Here is a 25,854-nt window from a genome sequence, read left to right as displayed (position 1 = left end):
ATGAACCGAGTGGCTGCGAAATTCGTGCCCAAGTTGTCCCCGGAACAAAAAGACCTCCGTCGTGACGTTGCACAGGACCTTCTGGACACCGGCAACACTGATCCTGGGTTTCTGAACACCGTGATAACTGGAGATGAGTCATGAGTGTATGGGTATGACCCAGAAACAAAAAGACAGTCGTCGCAATGGAAGCATCCCGAAGAAAGCGCGGCAGGTGCGAAGCAAAATCAAGGTGATGCTGACTGTTTTCTTTGATGTCCGTGGAATTGTGCATCACGAATACGCACCGGAAGGACAAACGGTGACAAAGGAGTACTATCACAATGTTCTCCGGCGACTCCGTGATGCAGTTCGGCGCAAAAGACCAGACATGTGGACGGTGAACAACTGGCACTTGCATAACGACAACGCCCCCGCACATTCATCCCAATTGATCCACACTTTCTTGGCCAAACATGGAATTACAACCGTTCGCCAACCTCCCTACTGTCCAGACCTGGTTCCTTGCGACTTCTGGTTGTTTCCAAAATTGAAGACACCACTGAAAGGATCCCGTTTTGAGAGTAGAGAAGAGATAATGCGGAACGCGACGACGGAGCTGAACACCACTCCAAAAGAAGACTTTCAGAGGTGTTTCCGGCAGTGGAAGGATTGGTGGGCTAAGTGTGTGCAAGCACAAGGGGCCTACTTTGAAGGGGATTAGGGTCCCAACCCCGTCAGGTATTTGAAATATTTTTTCTGGCTAAAGGTCGGATACTTTTTAGACAGACCTCGTAGATATAATAGAAAGGAAAAGGTTACAGTGGTATGGCCATATCAGAAGAATGCCAGAACAATGATTACCAACAATAATTATGGAGTGGATACCACCAGAAAGAAGGAAAAAAGGACTATTAAAGAAGACTTGGATGGAGGGCATACTAGAAGTTATGGATGCTAGAGGATTATAGCCAGGTCAGTGTATGAACAAAGAGGAATGGCGTTTGGTTTCCGCCTAGATCATATATAAAACAGATTGACCAAGCTTATATTAAATTTAGACGCAACTGGAAAATAACGGACGCTATGCGTCGCTAGTGTCGAGAAATGAGCTTGCAATAACAAACACTAGATGGCAGAGTACCTGGTTAGTACATAGAGTAATACGACTGTGGGATGACTTTTTTACGTCATGCCACCTCCAAATTTCTTTCTCATTGTAATGTGAGGTTATGTTACAATAAGACTTTGATGTGTCGCTAAATTGTAGTATACAGAAGCTTGTTTTACCCAAATTCATCAACACACATAGATGACATTTTGGTACATGGCTGATATAATGTTGTTTGCGTTCAATATATAATCTGTCATCATTTGATGTACGAAATCTAATTGTTTTTAATTTTCAGTATACAATACCTCCCTAGCAACAATTATCACAAAATACTAAAAAGAGCAGATTTGTCTGCGTTTGTTGAATGCACATCATGATGCTCACGAAAAGGCACTAATTTATTTTGTGTGAACAAGATTACAATTTTTGAATATGAAGGAAAAGCAGGTATCCCTCTTCTGAAATTTATCCGAAAGGGGAAGAATTACAACTCCCTCCCCCCAAACATGTTTCCTCTTTTCTAGGCCTATATGTTTGCATTTTACAGGTGTATTATATGATGCGATATGGAAGCAGATAAATAATAAATGTACGTTTCTCGTCCATATGAAATTCAACGTGTTCATAACGTAGACCTGATACAGTGCTTCATGTAGGCTACACAGCTGGCAGTGTTCTTTTTACGAATAAGCGGTCGTACTAATCATTTTCTTTTCATCTGAACTATTGCTAGAATATGCGTTTGTGTTTTTATTTGCTCTGTATGTTGTTAAATAACTACTGAACATCATCTTTGGTTAACAAATTGTTCTAGTATTCGTTTTATATCAGTCTTACGGTATTGAATTATGTCCATAACGTGGGCGAGATATTATCAGGCTGGAAAATTCGCTCTGAATGCATTTTTTTTTACACAATTTTCTAATTTTCAGCAGATTTACGATACCCTGTGCGGTTTCTCTGCCAATGCAGAGTTAATTGCATTATACGGTAATTCTGTTATTTTCCTGACACTTTTATATCCGTTCTCAAACGTACTGATTTAGATTCTTTACCCTACTGTAGGTATTTTGCTCTCTACAAATCATCGTTAGTCAAATGAAATAGCCTATAATAGTTGTTTGCAACGAATTAGTAGACAACCTCAATCCCTCCTGACCGCCTCCCTTACGAATTTCTTTCTCACTTTAATCAAATTTACTTTATACTGGTCCTTAAATTACTGAAACTAGTGCTGAGGTAGTTACGGTGATTTCTGAAGTGAAAATCGTTCAATTTATAAGGGTGAAATCAAAAATAACTTTTGTAGCCTTTCCTTGTCCTTAATTGGAAATTTGAGTAACTTCATATGACGACAATATTTCTTCCTTCTAGAGTTAACATAATCGCAGATGGGCATTTCTAAATGAAGTTTGTTACACAGAAACCTTTGAGACAATATTGACACTTGAAGTTCTTTATATAGTTCATCTATAAGAGTTAAATTAGCGCTGAGGTAGTTTCCTTCATACTCAGCTTATTCACCTTACATACATGAGTCTGTAACAGGTTAGGTTTGGTCAGTGCTGTCATGGTAATTTTTTTCTTGGCCATACACCCCACCCCTTGTTTTCTCCCTTGAAATATATTTTACTCTCCTCTCTCTATTTCTCCAATTGTCATTTAATTATTTTTTTTAATATTAAGGAAGAAGTAAAGAAATTGTTTTGTTTTACAATTTAATTGTACAAGTTTGATTTAAAGAATACACCATGTAGCACCACCATAGATGCACACTTGTCTCGATGAATCTTGGAGTGTATATTTGCAGCACTTCTTGTTTTTCAACCATTATTTTATATAATTCTGGATTCCAGTGCTGAAGAGGTGGATAATTTTTGTTTATGAACATCAAACAAAATAGGCGGTAGGTACAGTAGGAACAGGAAGAGATGATCTAAGATCTGTATAGATCTCCACGTACAAAACTTAGGCACCCATATGCCGTATGGCTCCTTACAGACAAAATCTTCATTTCCCCATACGATTAATTAAAAAAAAATTGTAGGTTCCATACGATATATGGCCTCGTGTGGCCTCCATGACAGCACTGGGGTCAGTTAGTTTAGACACTTTTACACCTTGCATATACAATCAAATGCATCTCCACAAAAAATTCCTTGTAAATTGAACGGTTTTCACTTCAGAAATCACAGGAACCCCTTCACCCAGGTAAGTAGTTAGCAGTTAATCATTTCAAAGCTCTTGTTATATTATGAAATAGCATCACACAATGCTGCCAAAATAAATGTTCCCAGTGTTAAAATTACAGAGTGTAAATTTCGCTTAGGACAGTTTTTGCTCTGGAAAATTAAAGGAAACAAACAGTATATCAAACCAGCAGCTGAGACACAAAGCACCTGAAATTCGAAAGTGGTTAAAAATTTTTATATTTCGTTCTTTCTTATTTATCAGCAACAGAAGTATCAATATCAGATTTTTTGCAGATCTAATATCAGAGGCCCCTCCTATTAGAGAATGTTTTGAATATTATTATATTCTGGAAAACTACATTGGCACATCAACCTCCCCATCCCCCCGCCTGAATTCTGGGCTGAAGCACGAAAATTTCGAAATGTACAAACTACAGATGCTGCAGAATATTACCACAATGGTCTTCAGCAAGAATTTTGTAAGACATATCGAAATATCTTCATGGTCATTATATGTATTAAAATAAAACATATACTACATGTGAAGTACCTACTAAAAATGAGAGAAATAGAAATGGGAAGGACAATAAAAAAAGTGGAATGGACAAACACTAAGAAACTATTCATCTTGAATCAGTATGAACAATAGGACACTTTTTTTTGGTGTTAGTGATATAGAATATGAAATTAAGTTGCATCAATAAGTTTTTCGAGTTTAGCATTACTTTAAGTATTTATTGTCCCCTTGTTGGAAAGATGGAATTACTTTGTTTGAAACTTGATGAAATTTTATTGTACCTTAACTCAATTTATTAAGGTACAATAAAATTCAAAATAATAACTGCAGGCCATTTTAAAATAAATCTGTTGGATGTAAATTATTTCTTAATTTATTAGGACCATAAAGGTATTGTTACAAGCGATAGATTGAATCATTTTTATCTTAATAATTTAATGTAGGATGATTATTTCGGGAATTGTTATGCTCTAAATTGTGAGAATATTTAATACTTTTTTAAAATATAAATTTGGAATATGTTTCCAGTTAGTAAAGAGTAATTCAGAGAGACAGAGGTCTCAAGCATATTTATTGACACATGCCAGAATTATTAAATATGAAAAAAAGAGTTCTTGCACTAACATACTGTTTATAAAGTAACCAAATCTTAAGAAATACAGTATATGTACTGGTATTCTATATAAAGGCATAGGAGTGAATATAAATCTGTTTTAAGGAATTCCTATTTAATATTCCTGCTACAGGAACATGACAAAATAAATACAACGCAGCATGGAAGCTAATTCAACTCTTATCGAGTATTGTTGATGAGATGTGTTATGAAGGTAGACCGAATCATTCAATATAAATGTATAAATAGGACGAATAATAATAGATTAATTTCAGTGTATGTAGTATCAAAACTGAAAGCGGTAACTAGTCTATGAATGATGTCTTAACAAGTATAAATAAAATGGACTCTTGACAAGAGACACACATTTGGCTTCAGTAATAACTAGGGCTTCAAGGAATTTATGGTAGCTCACCTGTCAGGCAAAACTCTGAATAGTCAGCATTGTCGAACTATAGAAGCGCGATTAAAAAGTATTTTTTTCCCCACCCATTACATATGATTGCTTTTTTCAAGTCCCGGTAATAACGTTATTAAATTAATTATTCCACATATTTGGGTGGTGCCTTTCTTTGTTTCTGACATAATTTATGAGAGTTTCTCTTTTACACTTCAATAGAGAAATACAACTTTCAGTGGACAATGAACGTGTAACTCTAATGGAACTCTAAGAACCACAGCATTAATGTTTTCTTCTTTTCTTTCATGCCCTTTAGTTTTTGTTGCAGATAATATCATGCTATTGGATAATTATACATGCACCTTTCTAATAAAATTGGCATATATTTCACTGGTCTCAGAAGTAAAATTAAATGTATAATAGCTTCTCGGTGCAAAATATTTACTAAAAATTATTGTACGATTTGAATAAAAATGTCACTTCTCAGGCAAGGTTATTCGTGGATGACTGTATAATATACAGAAAAAATTAGTGATAAATCTTATATCACCGCCTTGCAAAACTAGCTTGATGTTATTGAAAACTGGACTACAACAAATAAAATTAAAATCAATGTGAGCAAAAGTAAATCAATATGTATCCTTCTGTAAAACACAAAATTAAATTCGTCTCATATACCAATTAAATGGATCACCAGTGTCACAAGTAAACACTTAGGTACTGTATATATTTTAGTAACAAACTGGTTGAAATAAGTCACTAATATTACAAGGATAGCCTGGAAAACACTACATTTCTTTATGCGTATTCTTATGAAAGCTAACCGAAAGTCAAAAGAATTAATGTACATAACCCATGTTCGGTCCACTGCTGTGGAGTAATGGTAGGCACATCTGACCGTCAAATGAGTGGGCCCGGGTTCAAATCCTGATTGGGGCAAGTTACCTGGTTGAGGTTTTTTCCGAGGTTTTCCCCAATTGTAAGGCGAATGTCATGTAATCTATGGCGAATCCTCAACCTCATCTCGCCAAATATCATTTCACTATCATCAATTCCATCGAGGCTAAATAACCTAGTAGTTGATACAATATCGTTAAATAATCAATTTAAAAAAAGACGTCAGATAAGCAGAGGAAGTTACAAAAGCTTGTAGTGGCGTCTGTGTTGTTAAAAAAAGGGAAGTACTACAAATGGCAGAAAAAGTGGATAGCCTATATTGATGTATTTGTTACGTGACATTACACAGGAGATATCACCACATATAGTTGTAAACAACCGTGGATATTTTAAATCTGAAAGTGTACTTTAGTGTAATTTTTTTTGGGGGTTATTTTACGACGCTGTATCAACATCTAAATTATTTAGCGTCTGAATGATATGAAGGTGATAATGCCGGTGAAATGAGTCCAGGGTCCAGCACCGAAAGTTACCCAGCATTTGCTCGTATTGGGTTGAGGGAAAACCCCGGAAAAAACCTCAACCAGGTAACTTGCCCCGACCGGGATTCGAACCCGGGCCACCTGGTTTCGCAGTCAGACGCGCTGACCGTTACTCCACAGGTGTGGACACTTTAGTGTAATCAAGTGTTGCTTTGTATAATAAGAACTGTAGGCACAGTGTATACGGTAAATCTCTATATGCATTTGAAAAGATTAGTAATCAACTTGACAGAAATGTTCGTGTGTCACAATATAATTTGTAATATTTTATTTGTTAATGGCACTGTTATTTTTATTAAAGTATGCGATTTAGCAGTTACATGTACTTCACAAATGTCTTAATTGTTTCAAAAACAACTAAATGCATTTATGACATTTGGCACAATAATATGAACATTTTCCATTTTGGTAATAAATTAAGTGGCAAGAAAATGTTCATGTGTCACACCATATAATATTTAATATTTTTTACATTATTAATTATTCCCTTTCATTATGATTTTCCGTTTATATTTTGGAATGCTTACGTTAAAAAACAGTGATGTGTCTTTCATGAACTCCTAAGTATTTGATTAAGTATCCTGTGAAGATCATAGTTACTTCGAAAATGTTACGTGTGTGACTATGGAATGACCCATCAGTATTGTTAGTATTGTTACAAATTACAAAACCTGAAACTGTTAGAATGGGATCAGGAGTAGTGACAAAAAATGTAATGTTGTAGGCCTACATCAACATGACTATTTTAATCCAGTTTCTAATAGTTTTTAAGGTTTGAAGGCCTTTTGAGGTAAACAGTATTGAACATGTGAGGGAAGGGCTATTTCTTGGTAATGGATTAGGCCTGTATATTTTATAATATTATTAACTATATATTGTTAAAGTACCTAGTAAATATCGTAATATGTATATTATATAATACTGTAAACGAGACAATATCACAGGCTGCAAACTAGATTATTCTTGTTTTTGTATAATTATACGAACATGTCTGAAATAAACAAGACTACCAATGTTTAGGTTAGGATAGGATTACTTATATATTGTAATCAGGCTATATGCACAAATTTTCCAATATACTACTATCATAACTAAATAGGTAATGTTAACATTAATTTTCATAAGTTGTTGTGGTGCAAATTAAAATAATTCAAAGTAAAGTATAACAAAACTCCGACAACATTATAATTATGAACGTCAAATTCTCTTATTTTATTTATTTTTCAGTGTTTAGTCCCTTATTTCCCATTGTTCTTTGGATTTATCATTAGTGAAATATCAATTAACGGATAAATTATGTTATATACTCAGTTGATAATATAAATAGTATTCACGACAAATATATAAAAACAGAAGAGATAACGAATCATAATTTAGCCCACCGATAACTTTATAACATGGTCTAAAAATTCTAGGTAGATTGGCTTTGCGTGAGACTCTGCATTGTGTTCTATTCAATACAAAGGCGTACTTTATCTTATCTCTCCGCTTCGCCCACGTGACAACTATAATTAGAACTCCCTCGTTCCGAACTTGCCTAGGTCATATAGGCCAATAATATTTATCCATGGCCTAGATCATATATACTAACAGATAGCTCTTTTATATAGGCTTTAGGGTTTGCAGTCGAGGCCGGCTTGATGTAGTTCAATAATCGTCAACAGATGGCACAACGACCAACACCATCACGAGACACGAACTCTGAACCGGTCTGGTCGGTCTAAATCGATTATTTCCTGCTTACGAGATTATCTCGTATGTACTGTCGACAACTGATGACCATGGATAAATATTATTGGCCTATATGACCTCGGCAAGTTCGGAACGAGGGAGCTAAATATAGTTGTCACGTGGGCGAAGCGAAGAGATAAGATAAAGTACGCCTTTGTATTGAATAGAATGCAATACAATCTCTCGGCGCAAAGCCAATGTACCTATATAGAATATAGAATATGTAGACCATGTTATAAAGTTATCGGTCGGCTAAATTATGATTCGTTATCTCTTCTGTTTTTATATATTTGTCGTGAATATTATTTATATTATCAACTGAGTGTATAACATAATTTATCCGTTAATTGATATTTTACTAAGATAAATCCAAAGAATAATGGGAAATAAGGGACCAAACACTGAAAAATAAATAAAATAAGAGAATTTGACGTTCATAATTATAATGTTGTCGGAGTTTCGTTATACTTTACTTTGAATTATTTTAACTTGCACCACAAAAACGTATGAAAATTAATGTTAACATTACCTATTTAGTTATGATAGTAGTATATTGGAAAATTTGTGCATATAGCCTGATTACAATATATAAGTAATACTATCCTAACCTAAGCAATAGTAGTCTTGTTTATTTCATACATGTTCGTATAATTATACAAAAACAAGAATAATCTAGTTCGCAGCCTGTGATGTCTCGTTTACAGTATTATATAATATACATATTACGATATTTACTAGGTACTTTAACAATATATAGTTAATAATATAAAATATACAGGCCTAATCCATTACCAAGAAATACCCCTTCCCTCACATTTTCAATACTGTTTACCTCAAAAGGCCTTCAAATCTTAAAAACTATTAGACACTGGATTAAAATAGTCATGTTGATGTAGGCCTACAACATTACATTTTTTTGTTACTACTCCTGATCCCATTTTAACAGTTTCAGGTTTTGTAATTTGTAACAATACTAACAATACTGATGGGTCATTCCATAGTGACACACATAACATTTTCGAAGTAACTATGATCTTCACAGGATATTTAATTAAATACTTAAGAGTTTATGAAAGAGACATCACTGTCTTTTAACGTAAGCATTCCAAAATATAAACAGAAAATCTTAATGAAAAGGAATAATTAATCGTGTAAAAAATATGAAATATTATATGGTGTGACGAACATTTTCTTGCCACTTAATTTATTACCAAAATGGAAAATATTCATATTATTGTTCCAAATGACATAAATAGTTGTTTTCCAAAGAATTAAGACACTTGTGTAGTACATGTAACTGCTGACATACTTTAATCAAAATAACAGTGCCATTAACAAATAAAATATTACGAATTATATTGTGACACACGAACATTTCTGCCAAGTTGATTACTATTTTTTTCAGATGCATATCGAGATTTATACACAGTGCCTACAGTTCTTATTATACAAAGCAACACTTGATTACACTAAAATACACATTCAGATTTAAAATGTTCTTGGTTATTTACAACCATATGTGGTGATATCTCCTGTGTAATATCATGTGCTGAATATACCAATATAGGCTATCTATTTTTCCTCCCATTTGTAGTACTTTCCTTTCTTGAACATCACGGAAACTTTAAATTCATCACCACAAGCTTTTGTAACTTCCTCTGCTTATCTGACGTCTTTTTTTTAAATTGATTATTTAACGATATTGTATCAACTACTAGGTTATTTAGCCTCGATGGGATTGGTGATAGTGAAATGATATTTGGCGAGATGAGGTTGAGGATTCGCCATAGATTACATGACATTCGCCTTACAATTGGGGAAAACCTCGGAAAAAACCTCAACCAGGTAACTTGTCCCAATCAGGATTTGAACCCGGGCCCACTCATTTCACGGTCAGATGTGCCTACCATTACTCCACAGCAGTGGACCGAACATGGGTTATGTACATTAATTCTTTTGACTTTCAGTTAGCTTTCTTAAGAATACGCATAAAGAAATGTAGTGTTTTCAGGCTATCCTTGTAATATTAGTGACTTATTTCAACCAGTTTGTTACTAAAATATATACAGTACCTAAGTGTTTACTTGTGGCACTGGTGATCCATTTAATTGGTATATGAGACGAATTTAATTTTGTGTTTTACAGAAGGATACATATTGATTTACTTTTGCTCACATTGATTTTAATTTTATTTGTTGTAGTCCAGTTTTCAATAACGTCAAGCTAGTTTTGCAAGGCGGTGATACAAGATTTATCACTAATTTTTTCTATATATATTATACAGTCATCCACGAATAACCTTGCCTGAGAAGTGGCATTTCTATTCAAATCCTACAATAATTTTCAGTAAATATTTTGCACCGAGAAGCTATTATACATTTAATTTTACTTCTGAGACCAGTGAAATATATGCCAATTTTATTAGAAAGGTGCATGTATAATTATCCAATAGCATGATGTTATCTGCAACAAAAACTAAAGGGCATGAAAGAAAAGAAGAAAACATTAATGCTGTGGTTCTTAGAGTTCCATTAGAGTTACACGTTCATTGTCCACTGAAAGTTGTATTTCTCTATTGAAGTGTAAAAGAGAAACTCTCATAAATTATGTCAGAAACAAAGAGAAAGGCACCACCCAAATATGTGGGATAATTAATTTAATAACGTTATTACCGGGACTTGAAAAAAGCAATCATATGTAATGGGTGGGGAAAAAAATACTTTTTAATCGCGCTTCTATAGTTCGACAATGCAGACTATTCAGAGTTTTGCCTGACAGGTGAGCTACCATAAATTCCTTGAAGTCCTAGTTATTATTGAAGCCAAATGTGTGTCTATTGTCAAGAGTCCATTTTATTTATACTTGTTAAGACATCATTCATAGACTAGTTACCACTTTCAGTTTTGATACTACATACATTGAAATTAATCTATTATTATTCGTCCTATTTATACATTTATATTGAATGATTCGGTCTACCTTCATAACACATCTCATCAACAATACTCGATAAAGTTGAATTAGCTTCCATGCTGCGTTGTATTTATTTTGTCATGTTCCTATAGCAGGAATATTAAATAGGAATTCCTTAAAACAGATTTATATTCACTCCTATGCCTTTATATAGAATACCAGTACATATACTGTATTTCTTAAGATTTGGTTACTTTATAAACAGTATGTTAGTGCAAGAACTCTTTTTTTCATATTTAATAATTCTGGCATGTGTCATTAAATATGCTTGAGACCTCTGTCTCTCTGAATTACTCTTTACTAACTGGAAACATATTCCAAATTTATATTTTAAAAAAGTATTAAAATATCCTCACAATTTAGAGCATAACAATTCCCGAAATAATCATCCTACATTAAATTATTAAGATAAAAATGATTCAATCTATCGCTTGTAACAATACCTTTATGGTCCTAATAAATTAAGAAATAATTTACATCCAACAGATTTATTTTAAAATGGCCTGCAGTTATTATTTTGAATTTTATTGTACCTTAATAAATTGAGTTAAGGTACAATAAAATTTCATCAAGTTTCAAACAAAGTAATTCCATCTTTCCAACAGGGGGACAATAAATACTTAAAGTAATGCTAAACTCGAAAAACTTATTGATGCAACTTAATTTCATATTCTATACCACTAGCACCAAAAAAAAAAAAGTATCTTATTGTTCATACTGATTCAAGATGAATAGTTTCTTAGTGTTTGTCCATTCCACTTTTTTTATTGTCCTTCCCATTTCTATTTCTCTCATTTTTAGTAGGTACTTCACATGTAATATATGTTTTATTTTAATACATATAATGACCATGAAGATAAAATGGATTTGAGGGAGGTGGGGTATGATGATAGAGACTGGATTAATCTTGCACAGGATAGGGACCGATGGTGGGCTTATGTGAGGGCGGCAATGAACCTTCGGGTTCCTTAAAAGCCATTTGTAAGTAAGTAAGTAATGACCATGAAGATATTTGGATATGTCTTACAAAATTCTTGCTGAAGACCATTGTGGTAATATTCTGCCGCATCTGTAGTTTGTACATTTCGAAATTTTCGTGCTTCAGCCCAGAATTCAGGCGGGGGGAGGGGAGGTTGATGTGCCAATGTAGTTTTCCAGAATATAATAATATTCAAAACATTCTCTAATAGGAGGGGCCTCTGATATTAGCTCTGCAAAAAATCTGATACCGGTACTTCTGTTGCTGGTAAATAAGAAAGAACGAAATATAAAAATTTTTAACCACTTTCGAATTTCAGGTGCTTTGTGTCTCAGCTGCTGGTTTGATATACTGTTTGTTTCCTTTAATTTTCCAGAGCAAAAACTGTCCTAAGCGAAATTTACACTCTGTAATTTTAACACTGGGAACATTTATTTTGGCAGCATTGTGTGATGCTATTTCATAATATAACAAGAGCTTTGAAATGATTAACTGCTAACTACTTACCTGGGTGAAGCGGTTCCTGTGATTTCTGAAGTGAAAACCGTTCAATTTATAAGGAATTTTTTTGTGGAGATGCAGTTGATTGTATATGCAAGGTGTAAAAGTGCCTAAACTAACTGACCCCAGTGCTGTCATGGAGGCCACATGAGGCCATATATCGTATGGAACCTACAATTTTTTTTAATTAATCGTATGGGGAAATGAAAATTTTGTCTGTAAGGAGCCATACGGCATATGGTGCCTAAGTTTTGTACGTGGAGATCTATACAGATCTTAGATCATCTCTTCCTGTTCCTACTGTACCTATTTTGTTTGATGTTCATAAACAAAAATTATCCACCTCTTCAGCACTGGAATCCAGAATTATATAAAATAATGGTTGAAAAACAAGAAGTGCTGCAAATATACACTCCAAGATTCATCGAGACAAGTGTGCATCTATGGTGGTGCTACATGGTGTATTCTTTAAATCAAACTTGTACAATTAAATTGTAAAGCAAAACAATTTATTTACTTCTTCTTTAATATTAAAAAAAAATAATTAAATGGCAATTGGAGAGATAGAGAGAGGAGAGTAAAATATATTTCAAGGGAGAAAACAAGGGGTGGGGTGTATGGCCAAGAAAAAAATTACCATGACAGCACTGACCAAACCTAACCTGTTTACAGACTCGTGTATGCAAGGTGAATAAGCGGAGTATGAAGGAAACTACCTCAGCGCTAGTTTAACTGTTATAGATGAACTATATAAAGAATTTCAAGTGTCAATATTGTCTCAAAGGTTTCTGTGTAACAAACTTCATTTAGAAATGTCCATCTGCGATTATGTTAACTGCAGAAGAAGGAAGAAATATTGTCGTCATATGAAGTTACTCAAATTTCCAATTAAGGACAAGGAAAGGCTACAAAAATTATTTTTGATTTCACCCTTATAAATTGAACTATTTTCACTTCAGAAATCACCGTAACTACCTCAGCACTAGTTTCAGTAATTTAAGGACCAGTATAAAGTAAATTTGATTAAAGTTAGAAAGAAATTCGTAAGGGAGGCGGTCAGGAGGGATTGAGGTTGTCTACTAATTCGTTACAAACAACTATTATAGGCTATTTCATTTGACTAACGATGATTTGTAGAGAGCAAAATACCTACAGTAGGGTAAAGAATCTAAAGCAGTACGTTTATGAGAACGGATATAAAAGTGTCAGGAAAATAACAGAATTACCGTATATTGCAATTAACTCTGCATTGGCAGAGAAACCGCACAGGGTATCTTAAATCTGTTGAAAATTAGAAAATTGTGTAAAAAAAAAATGCATTCAGAGCGAATTTTCCAGCCTGATAATATCTCGCCCACGTTATGGACATAATTCAATACCGTAAGACTGATATGAAACGAATACTTGAACAATTTGTTAAACAAAGACGATGTTCAGTAGTTATTTAACAACATACAGAGCAAATAAAAACACAAACGCATATTCTAGCAATAGTTCAGATGAAAAGAAAATGATTAGTACGACCGCTTATTTGTAAAAAGAACACTGCCAGCTGTGTAGCCTACATGAAGCAATATATCAGGTCTACGTTATGAACACGTTGAATTTAATGTGGACGAGAAATGTACAGTTATTATTTATCTGCTTCAATATCGCATCATATAATACACCTGTAAAATGAAAACGTGTAGGGGGAGGGAGTTGTAATTCTTCCCCTTTCGGATAAATTTCAGAAGAGGGATACCTGCTTTTCCTTCATATTCAAAAATTGTAATCTTGGTCACACAAAATAAATTAGTGCCTTTTCGTGAGCATCATGATGTGCATTCAACAAACGCAGACAAATCTGCTCTTTTTAGTATTTTGTGATAGTTGTTGCTAGGGAGGTATTGTATACTGAAAATTAAAAACAATTAGATATCGTACATCAAATGATGACAGATTATATATTGAACGCAAACAACATTATATCAGCCATGTACCAAAATGTCATCTATGTGTGTTGATGAATTTGGGTAAAACAAGCTTCTGTATGCTACAATTTAGCGACACATCAAAGTCTTATTGTAACATAACCTCACTTTACAATGAGAAAGAAATTTGGAGGTGGCATCACGTAAAAAAGTCTTCCCACAGTCGTATTACTCTATGTACTTTTCAGGTACTCTGCCATCTAGTGTTTGTTATTGCAAGCTCATTTCTCGACACTAGCGACGCATAGCGTCCGTTATTTTCCAGTTGCGTCCAAATTTAACATAAGCTTGAGCGATCTGTTTTATATATGATCTAGGTCCATGGTCATCAATTGTCGACAGTACATACCGTTGCTTACGAGAATATCTCGTAAGCAAGAAATAATCGATTTAGACCGACCAGACCGGTTCAGAGTTCGTGTCTCGTGATGGTGTTGGTCATTGTGCCATCTGTTGACGATTATTGAACTACATCAAGCCGGCCTCGACTGCAAACCCTAAAGCCTATATAAAAGAGCTATCTGTTAGTATATATGATCTAGGGTTTCCGGAAGACAGCGACAGCTGTTATGGCACCAAAATGATTGATTTAAGTATACTGTTTGCATACTAAGCATTGTATATGATTTGCTACAAGCTTATATAAGAACAGATTCTCCCATTCTATATTTTAAAATCTACGCAAAGTAGGGGATTTAGTGCGGATCATGTGTATGACTTTAGATGCAGCCATTTACGTCTCCGCCTGCCAAAGCACTGTGCTAGCAGCTTGGGGCAAGAGAAGCCCAGGGCTCGAGTTTGTGGCAAACCTGTGGGAGCTATCATAAATGGCCAAGCTTGACATGATTATCATAGAAGATGGACCCCATTTATGACTTCACTGAAACAGGCAGAACATCCTGATTCTTTTTGATGATGATGACGATGAGGATGGTGATGGATAAGAAGAAATAGAAGTAGTGGTAGTGGCAGTAGTAGTAGCAGGAGAAGTAGTGTTAGTAGTAGTAGTAGCAGCAGTAGTAGTTATTTTTTTGTCAACATATTTTAGTTCAACTTACAGAAATTAATACTGGCATATCCATGTTGAAAAGGCCACAACTGGTAAACTTCACTTGTTCATTAGCCATGTGTGTTGAAAAGATCGTGAGCTGTTGAAAAATATAAATAAGTTAATTCATGTTGTGGTTGGTGAGGAAAATGCTCCTTTGCAATTGGTTTGTAATATGACTGCATTTGTTTAATTGAATGTGTAAATAAATTTCTTAAAACTATTTTTTCAGATCTCCTTCCCCCTCTCCTCCCCAAAATAGTTAAAATAGGTAGTTTCTAGTTTCTTACTAATGGAAATATTTATATTTTTTTAAATATACCTATCTTATTGTATTTACAGTATATATGCACATTTGAAAATTATCAATCAAATCAATCTTCTTAATGTATCCAGCTGTTTGCTGACAACATAAAGACCACTATAGTCCACTGTAGTCTATTCGGTTGTTGTTTTTCACGAGAAATGAGGGATATTTTGTTCGGTGTTCATTATACGAGGGGGATCCAGGAAATAACGACCGTTCGCGCATACCCGCCGCGCAGCTGACTCCCCTTCCTTGTTTGAAGGTCAACTGGCTTCCTTAACATGTGTTCTCATAATGTTGTGAGTACTGGTTGCAACAAGTCGCCATTGTGCATTTTGTGTTACTTCAAAATGAACGACGTGATTGATAATCCTGCCGACTGTGAGGTGAGGAGTGTGATTCGATTTTTGAATGCCCGACATTTGAAACCTGCAGAAATTTACCGGCAATTGAAAGAAGTGTATGGTGATACTGTAATGAATGAAAGAAATGTAAGAAAATGGTCCGAAATGTTCAACAATGGGCGAACAAATGTCCACGATGAAACTCGACCCGGACGCCCATCACTCATCACAGAAGACCTGAAGACTAAAGTGAACGACAGAATCTTGCAAGACAGGCGCACATCACTCGACGAATTGCATATTGCCTTTCCTGACATTTCTCGTTCTTTTCTTGGTGAAATTGTGTCGCAACATCTTGGCTACCACAAAATCTGTGCACGATGGGTTCCACGGCAACTGAGTGACCAACACAAAACTCAGAGAATGGCCTCAACATTGACATTCTTGATGCGATATCACACAGATGGAGATGCCTTTCTTGATCAAATTGTGACTGGTGATGAGACCTGGGTGTCTCACAACACCCCAGAGACCAAGCGCCAATCACGTCAGTGTTATCATCCCTCATCACCCAAGAAACCGAGAAAATTCAAACAGACTCTCTCAACACAAAAAGTCATGGCTACTGTCTTTTGGGATCGCAAAGGTGTTCTTTTGCTGGATTTCATGCCAAAAGGCACTACCATCAATGCAAATCGTTATTGTGAGACTTTACGAAAACTACGGCGAGCCATCCAAAACAAGAGGCGAGGAATGCTTTCGAGATGAGTTGTGCTTCTTCACGACAACGCCCGCCCGCACACTGCTGCTTCAACTCGAGAATTGCTGGATCAATTCGGTTGGGAAATCTTTGATCATCCGCCCTATAGTCCAGACCTTACTCCTAGCGATTTTCACCTTTTCACTAAGCTGAAAGACTTTCTGGGTGGTACGCGTTTTGGAAGTGATGAAGAGTTGAAGAAGACAGTGAACACCTGGCTTAATGAACTGGCGGCAGAGGAGTAGAACACGGGAATTCTAAAGCTAGTGAACAGACACGACAAATGTTTAAATGTAGGTGGTGATTATGTAGAGAAGTAAAGGAAGCTTCAGTCATGTAACAGACTTTGTTTTTTCAAATAAATATATATTTTTTTAATTATTACAACAAAACGGTCGTTATTTCCTGGATCCCCCTCGTAGATGCCTGTTGCTAGTAGCCAGAGTTGGGGTGTAGTCAATATATACTGCAGGGCTGTGTCTTCTGCAACTGGTACTGATGATTTTAATTTACTTCTTTTGTGGTTTATGGATGGACAGTATAGAAGAATGTGTTCCAGATCTTCATCATGATTATTGCACCACAGACAAGTAGGATTATCAGAAATGTGAAATCGGTGTAGGTACAATTGAGTGACAATGTGACCTGTTCTGGCTCTTGTTAAAAATGTTTGAACATGTCTGGGCAAGTTTTTGTACATTTCCAGCTCATTTGGTTTCTTTTGTACAGACTGTAAAATTTTTCCATTGTCAGAAGAGAGCCATTTGTTGATCCCTAGGTTTGTAAAATGAGACTTTACTGAAGCAAAAGCACTGGGTAGAGATATCACTTGAAGAGGTCTTGGTTGCAAATATGTTGCCTATTTTGCAATATTATCGACTTTCTCGTTTCAAGGTATACCACGATGACTAGGTATCCATTGAAATGTTATTTCCTTTTTGAGTTCTTTTAGTTTACTTAGTTGTGTTGGAAGATGAATAGTGTAATAGTGTACCAGTATTTCAGTGAATTATTGTTTTCTTTGTCCTGATGGCGAGTACTGGACTGTTCGACTCGTCATTCACCCATATGAAGCCAGTTATGTAGACCAATTTACCAACAGAGTCATTGCCCAGAGTGCACCTTAGGAGGCTGGTCTGCACTACACTCACGATGAGTTGAGATAATGGTTGGAGATTTGCTTGAATGCCATAGGGGAACTGGAAAAAGCCCTTGTGTTATCTAGGCTATAGACTTGCCCATCACAAATGATAATTTGGGGGTATGCTTGGAATCGATCCCAGGTCCATAGGATTTTGAGTCCAATGCTCTGGCCACCGGACTGCCTTGGTGGCTCATTGATTGATATTAGTTCAGTAATAAATTAAGTCCAAACACCATTTTTGTCATTTCGATGTAATTAATTGACAATACATTATGTCTAGAATAAAAGAATAATTATTATCTATTTATTTTCTACGTTATGTATAATAAAGAATTGCATCATATGCTATGGAAATTATGATCAGTGACTTTACTGTACCTCTTCCATGATATCTGGATGAAGAACTCTATATTTCATACTCTCCACTATAACAGATGTTCTTGATGCCTGAAATATGTAATGATTATTTGGAGTCTTATAATTTTATGAACGCTTTTTAATAAAATATACAGACAAAGATTACTTTTGTGCATAGCTGATATTACATGCCTAAAAGCAATCTCTTAATTTAATAGATTTAATATTCTACATTTTAACTATAATTTCTGTGATATATACATCTTGAATCACTTCGGAATGTGTATTACATGTCTTTCTCGTGTTAAATTCTATCGTACCTGGTTAACATGTTTCGGCCTTGTATGGGCCTTCTTCAGAACTGACAACATTACAGCATTGCTTACAGAACAAATAATACTCTACAAAAACATCTCAACACACAAACAACACAAACAAATACAACCACACAGGTGTATACAAACTCAAATGTAACACCTGCAACAACTTCTACCTAGGACAGACAGGCAGATCATTTCAAACACGTTACAAAGAACACATCACAGCCATAACAAAATTACAAAAGACATCCACATATGCAGAACATGTCACAAATGCTAACCACACCTACAAAGACATCAACGCAGACATGGAAATTCTACACATCCAACCAAAAAGCCAGAAACTAAACACTAGAACAATACGAAGTATACAGACACACGAAAACACATCCAAATGAAATTCTTAACACACAACTCAATTTCAGAACACACACACTCTTTGACTCCACATTACACTACACAAACACACCCCCCACAGGAAACAAAACAAAAGGCGCCAAGACCAGCAACAACCAGTTCTGAAGAAGGCCCATACAAGGCCGAAACATGTTAACCAGGTACGATAGAATTTAACACGAGAAAGACATATAATGCACATTCCGAATTTATATGAATTTTAAAATTGAAGATTTAAGGCTGATGTTTGTTTATTTAAATGTGTAGTGTTGTATGAAGTTTTCAACTGAAGTACATGTATACACACAAATTTTCTATTGTTATATCATAGTATGTAGACATAAATTTGGCTGCATACCTCATTGACTGTTGAAGAACATATTTTCAGAGTTATAAAGAGTCTGAGTATAAATGATGTGCTCCATATTGCCAGTGCAATATCGTAATTCGTCGATTCCTTGCCTTCAGCTATGGTGTACATATTTGTTGGAATTTGTATAAAACTGAGCATCACAACGAAAAATAATTGTGGACCGTAAGTATCATTGAGCTGTTGAGTTATTTCGCATAGATGTATATGAGCCTTTCGCAGTTGTTCCAAAGTATTTGGAAGTTGGCTTTCAAGAACTCGCACTTGATCTTTCAACCATTGACAGCCTTGAGAATTTTCTTCTAGCTTCTTCAGTTTTCCTGCACAGAGAAATAACCAAACATAAGTTTGGAAATGTCATGATAGAGACAAAGAGAGGAAATATTAAGATTTATTGTATCCTACTTCAGCTTTCACCAAAAGAGTTCGTACTTATTTTCACTTATCTATTTCTCCCTCCCTACACACACACACACATGCGCACAGGAGCCCTGAAAGCTTACATTGCAGCCTGAGGCTTATTCATTATTGTGTTTACAACTCTTACCATAGGGATGATTGTTGAAGACCATAAGACTGTATTCCTGTATTTGGTGCCATCTATCAGTTCAGTCTACGCAACACTCAGTTCGACGAAGTCCGTGTTTAACACGGTTTAATGACCTTCTATCTCACTGAGAGTTCTGCGAATTCCTCAGAATGACGATCAATCTTCTTAATGTATCCAGCTGTTTGCTGACATAAAGTCCACTGTAGTCTATTCAGTTGTTGCTTTTCACGAGAAATGAGGGGTATTTTGATCAATGTTCATTATAGATGCCTGTTGCTAGTAGCCAGAGTTGGGGTGTAGATACAACTGTTTAAAATAATTTAAAGAATAGGACCCCGTTAAGTAAGTAACTGTCATGTGATTTCCCCTGTTTTGACGACCGTGTGACATAACCACTTGGATGGACAGTAGCATGACAACATGTACGTCACAAAACTATTAACAATAAGTGAATCATAAAAGTAAAATCTGAAAAGGAATCAAAAGATGAAGCATGTAGTAACGGCTATTTCTAATGTAGGTATAACCCCTAAGAAAAATAAATTCAGGGGACTGAAATAAAGAAGTTTAGACTTTGATTTGCAGATGACTCCTAAATGTTGTGTTCCTGTGTGTACCAACAATTACCAGAGTGCTTTAAGTGAGTGTGTTATGCTACAGTTCTCAAATTTCCAACTGAAAAGGATGTTATGTGGCTAGAAGCTACTCGTATACCACGAAATGTCTTCACGCCAACAAAGCATTCAGTTGTGTGTTAAGTAAAGGATTTGTATCTAGTACATGTTTTTAGAGACAGAGAAGGAAATGTGCAAGAATAGCCCCGAAATAGATGTCTCTTAAAACAAGGATATTTCCAGGTTTACAGGAATGATTAGATAATCTTATTCTTCAATAAGAATGGACCCTGCTAATAGGAGGCAGAAGTACATTCAGAGATTTGAGCAGCAAGAAATTAAGTGGTTACAAATAGACGAAATTAATTCGTTTGATGAGCTGTGTAACATAGATACTTTAAAAAAGATAACAGGTGGATCATTAATGACGATAAATAAAGTTGAAATTAATGATGGCGAAATAAGTCTTAGGATCCAATGCCGAAAGTTGCCCAGCATTTTCTCGAATTGGCTGAGGAAAAATCCCATGAAAAATCTAATCAGGCAACTTTTCCCAACATAGGTTTGAACCTGGACACATGCTGATTAATTAATAACCCGGCACACTCACAATCACACTCGCATTCATACAAATTTCCATACTATAGACACCCGGGGAACTTTTCTTCTTCAAGAGCAGAGCCTGGGAATCGAACCCTTGAGAAATACTGACTAGAATTTATTAAAATTTTATATTTGATTTTAGATACATGATATTTTAATATTGTTTTACCTGATGATGCCCCTTTGGAGGGTGAAAACGTTCGTACAAATGTAAATATACATTTACATTTTAATGTGTTAAGCCATAAAGATTGAAAATAAAAGCATTAATATATCGATACATGTAACAATAAGATCGGCTTATCTGGTTATCAAAAATGAATTGTAAATTAAGATAAGATGTGTAATTCCTAAGTTATTGATTGTTGTCAGCTTGCCGGTGATAATAATACATCAATATTATTTTCTTTGCTTACTTTATACTTTATAAAGTACAATATACTCGTATTAAAACAATAATTATATTTTGTGAGGGGGATAGAAGTTATCCCTGCCAGAGATGCTAATATGAATTTATAAGAGGGGGATAAGTTTCCAAGAGGGTCTCACTTTATAGACCTCTTGGATATGGAACAAGTTTTGATGGAGAAATCATTGCAATAAGTGAAAGTCTCAGGAGTCTTCTATGCCACATCAATCAATTTAAGAATGCAGTTATATTGTCAGACTCTAAAGCAGCTATTCTATCAATAGTCTCTAAACACACACCTTCATCTCAAACAGCAGAAATAACTAAAATGCTCTCTCAGTATCACTCAATAAAAGAATTGTATTCCAGTGGATACCATCCCATTGTGGAATCCTGGAAAACGAGAATGTGGATGCATTAGCAAAGAAGGGCAGCACTGCTACTTACAGACCTGTTACTAAATCTACATATTACTCTGTGAAAAGATGTATTAAATCTACATACTTAGACTTCAAGAAACAAAATTTGATAACACAATCTCAAGGGAAAAAAATGGAACTCTCTGCATCATAATCCACAGTTAATTCCCGATTTACCACGAAAATAGTCTGTAGCTGCATTTAGATTGGCAACAGGCCATGATTGTTTGGCCAAACACCTGCATAGAATTGGAATATATCAGTCCCCTAACTGCCCATTGTGCAACTCAAACCAAGAAATGGATTCGGAACACCTCAAAATCTGTGCTTCAGTGGCTGACCATGATAATATCTTTGAAAAATATTGGAGTGCAAGAGGTCAAATGACTTTATTGTCAAACGCCTGGCATTAGAAAACAACAACAACTTTCCAAGAGGGGAGGGAGAATCTCCCCCATCCCCCCTCCCCGTTAATTCGCACCCTGTAAACATACCAAATTGAAGTAGAGTTATAAATTGTTTGCCCTGAGTGCTCTGTAATTTCACTGCAAGATCTAGAAATGTTAAGAGTTGAGTAGCAGTATTTGTACGCAAGCAATATTCAGACATTTAGGAAAATATAGTATGTTACTTTAAATATTATTATAAAGCTTTTGAAATTAGATTAATCACTAGGACATCTTACCTGCAAAACGCATATGCTGTAACTTTATATTTATTAGATGGTACCGCTGTTTTAAATAATAGCACAGACTGATAAACTGTGCTTCTAAAGAAATCGTTGACAAGTGTGATAAATCAACAAATAAGAAAGTCAGTGTGTTCTTCTGATTAGTTTCTTGATGAAAATCTCGAATTAGTCTGATTACAATGTACAGTAATGGATATGCGATTGATATAAGCAAATTAACATGAAAACTTTTGTAATGAATCTGGACTGGCACTGAGATGGCAGATTTGTCGAAATCGCAGAGTTCTTTGAAAAAATTCGCAAGTTGTGCTGCTTTTAGTAGAATGTTACCATTGATGACAGATCTAATTATGCATGTTGAAACTGGTTCCAAGTAGGGAGGGACGTGATGGGTTGTGTTGAGAATCATCAGATTATCATTAAAGAAATCAACTACTTCATAGCATGAAGCAATGCTTAGAACAATCCAGACGCAGATGTAAGCAAAGGCCCAGCGTGATGGTTGGTAAATGTTGGTACCTTTATGCCTTGTTAGTGGCATCGTGCCCAAAATCCAGCAGAGGTAATAAACAGGCAGGAAAGACGTGTTTGCATTTCTTCCACTGATTTTTATCTTTCCCATGTTAGTTGATTCTTAAATAGTTGAACTTATTTACGGATGACTTATGTCATTAACTAAATAACGAACAAAAACATACTAATCAGTTAATCACTGTTCACTTTAATTTCGTTGCTTGTTTTGCTCTTGCCTTTATACAACATAAAATATCCGTGAACTTTTCTGACGCAAAGACACGGTACGATTGAAACATTAAGGAATTGTAACCACATATTAAAGAGGAATACACACAAATGTGTCACTTTTGTTATTGATTTTAGTTCTCTTAGTACCAGAATGTGTTTATATAACTACGTTCCTTTGTTTTTTTTTTAGTCAGACTACAATAACGTGACATGCAACATTATCATTTATTACAGTAGCATTTCATATATGCTTTCTGCTCCCTCAGTTACTGTATTCATTTTCTTGGTATGGTCGATATAAATTCTTTGTCATTGTTTTATTGTTACTAAATATTTAACGATTTCACTATCATTTTATTTTCTAATACTGAAAAAGATTGGATGTGCTTTTCTTAAAATCTTTTTTTCAGAACAGAAGAAGAAAGAAACTCTTTCAGCTTTCCCAATAATGGGACTGCCTCATTGGACAAAGCATAACAGATCACAAAATATAAATGTGGGGAACGAACAAGAAAGGGAAATTAAGTACAGGAAGGATAAGAGCATACATAAAACAGGCCTAAACATAATAAACAAACGGATTAGACGTTCAAACAAAAGTACTTCTTCTTTAGGAAACAAAGTACAGGTGGTATTTTAAAATAGAAAGTGATCCTCTGATAGCAGTAAGGGAAACATCACGAATGAAGTCGTTGTTCAGCTGGAACTTCTTGCAGAAAGTGACGAAGAGGCGAGGTATTGTGCCCCTAGCGCCAACCATTAGCCCAACTACTTCAATGGAGGTGAGGTGATATTTCTCCAAATAGAATGGAACTGTGGGCTCATAAATCCTGCATTTTTCTGCGTGGACTTCAGCGGGCTGTTGTTCCTGTGCCTCGAACCTGATAGTCAGGTCGATAATGTAGGCGGATTTAGAGCCTGGTGGAATGGCAAGCATGTCAATTCGCTGACAGGATCCCTCTTGAGAGATGCCATGGACTTCATCATGTACAGTGAGACCTTTCTTCCTCAGATGTCAGAGCTAGGAAGAGCTAATTCTGTGTTACTATATTGATTTAAAAGGTATATGAAATAATAACGTAGGCTAATAATTATAATGGAGACAAAATTACAATTTTGATAAACATCTGAGGTATATATTGCATAGATATTAACATGCATATTTCAGTTGTAATAAGAAGATTGGATTGGGCCGGGCATGTTGTGAGAATGCAAGATGATAGGGTTGCGAAGAGAGTTTTTAAATTTATTCCGATGGAAAGAAGGAAGGTTGGGAGACCGAGATTGAGATGGGAAGACTGTGTGATGGATGACATCAAGACTTTGGATGTTAGAAATTGGAGAAGTTCGGCATTGGATAGGGAGGAATGGCGAAAACTTCTGAAGAAGGCCAGAGCCCATGAAGGGCTGTCGTGCCATTGATGATGATGATGATGATGATGATGATGATGATGATGATGATGATGATGATGATGATGATGATGATATTTCAGTTGTGACGCAGAAGATTGAAGAATGAGAATAAGAGCTAGTAAATTCTTCTACAATATAAGTAATTTGTAATCAAAATACATCCGTACCTACATTACCATACACTAACTCCATAACATAGCAACTTATTTAGTGATATATTTACACTGATTCATAATGCTTCTAAGTTATTCTGACACATTGATCAGACCACGCAGTTAGATTATCGTAAAGTTATACATATGCAATACAAATATTGATTTTGTAAACCAAAAATAAATGTAACCTTTTAAGACTTGAAAGTCCACTGCTGTGGAGAAATGGTTAGCACGTCTGGCCGTGAAACAAGCGGGCCGGGTTCAAATTCTGGGGGTTTCTGGGGTTTTGGACAGGATTTAAATTGAATTATGTTAGTTTTGTTACAGTTTAATACCAATTTATTGACTGAGAACCAGTTCCATATTTTGAAGAGAAATTTTATAACCCCTCAATACAACAATAACCTTGATTTAACGATGCATTTTCCCTAGCCCTCAGAAAATTGCTGTATCGGTTCGACTATTTTGGCAACAAGGCAAAGCTTCTAACTTTAAATAAAAATCAGACTTGTGTTCATTCTTGATGTCGACTTATTCTGCGACATTGAATTAACACTTGTACTTTCTAATGTGACACAAGACTGCAGATGACTTTCTACGACAGTGTAATTGATTTGTGACAACATAATGCCCTTTGTATGTTCGTCGGTAGAAATAAGTAACTGTACCAGGTCGCATCTGCAGTCACTGGGTGTGTCACAATAATTGTGATGTGTAGTAGGAAGCCAGCCTACCTGTGCACTGATCCGTGTATCCTCCTGCTTTTGATCTAATTCCATCCCACTACATAGGAATTTCC

General features: G+C 35.3%; 1 protein-coding gene across 2 annotated transcripts in view; it reads right to left on the bottom strand.

Moving 5' to 3' along the window:
• Positions 1–25,854, bottom strand: part of LOC138697678 (putative gustatory receptor 28b) — a 27,480-nt gene extending 1,626 nt beyond the window's left edge. The window contains exons 1-4 of one of the 2 annotated variants that reach the window (XM_069823131.1): positions 25,790–25,854; positions 19,446–19,777; positions 18,393–18,461; positions 15,470–15,559 (exon numbers count right to left, since the gene is read on the bottom strand). In XM_069823131.1, the coding sequence (XP_069679232.1) occupies positions 15,470–15,559; positions 18,393–18,461; positions 19,446–19,598 (312 nt within the window). In that variant the 5' untranslated portion in view covers positions 19,599–19,777; positions 25,790–25,854. Of the gene's footprint in view, positions 1–15,469; positions 15,560–18,392; positions 18,462–19,445; positions 19,905–25,789 lie in introns of those variants that run through there. The other variant, XM_069823132.1, reaches the window with a different exon arrangement.

Source organism: Periplaneta americana, chromosome 4 (assembly GCF_040183065.1).
Source record: "Periplaneta americana isolate PAMFEO1 chromosome 4, P.americana_PAMFEO1_priV1, whole genome shotgun sequence".
Taxonomy (NCBI): Eukaryota; Metazoa; Arthropoda; class Insecta; order Blattodea; family Blattidae; genus Periplaneta; species Periplaneta americana.
The sequence above is the reverse complement of the archived record's forward strand: the minus strand, read 5'-3'. Positions and strand labels throughout refer to the sequence as shown.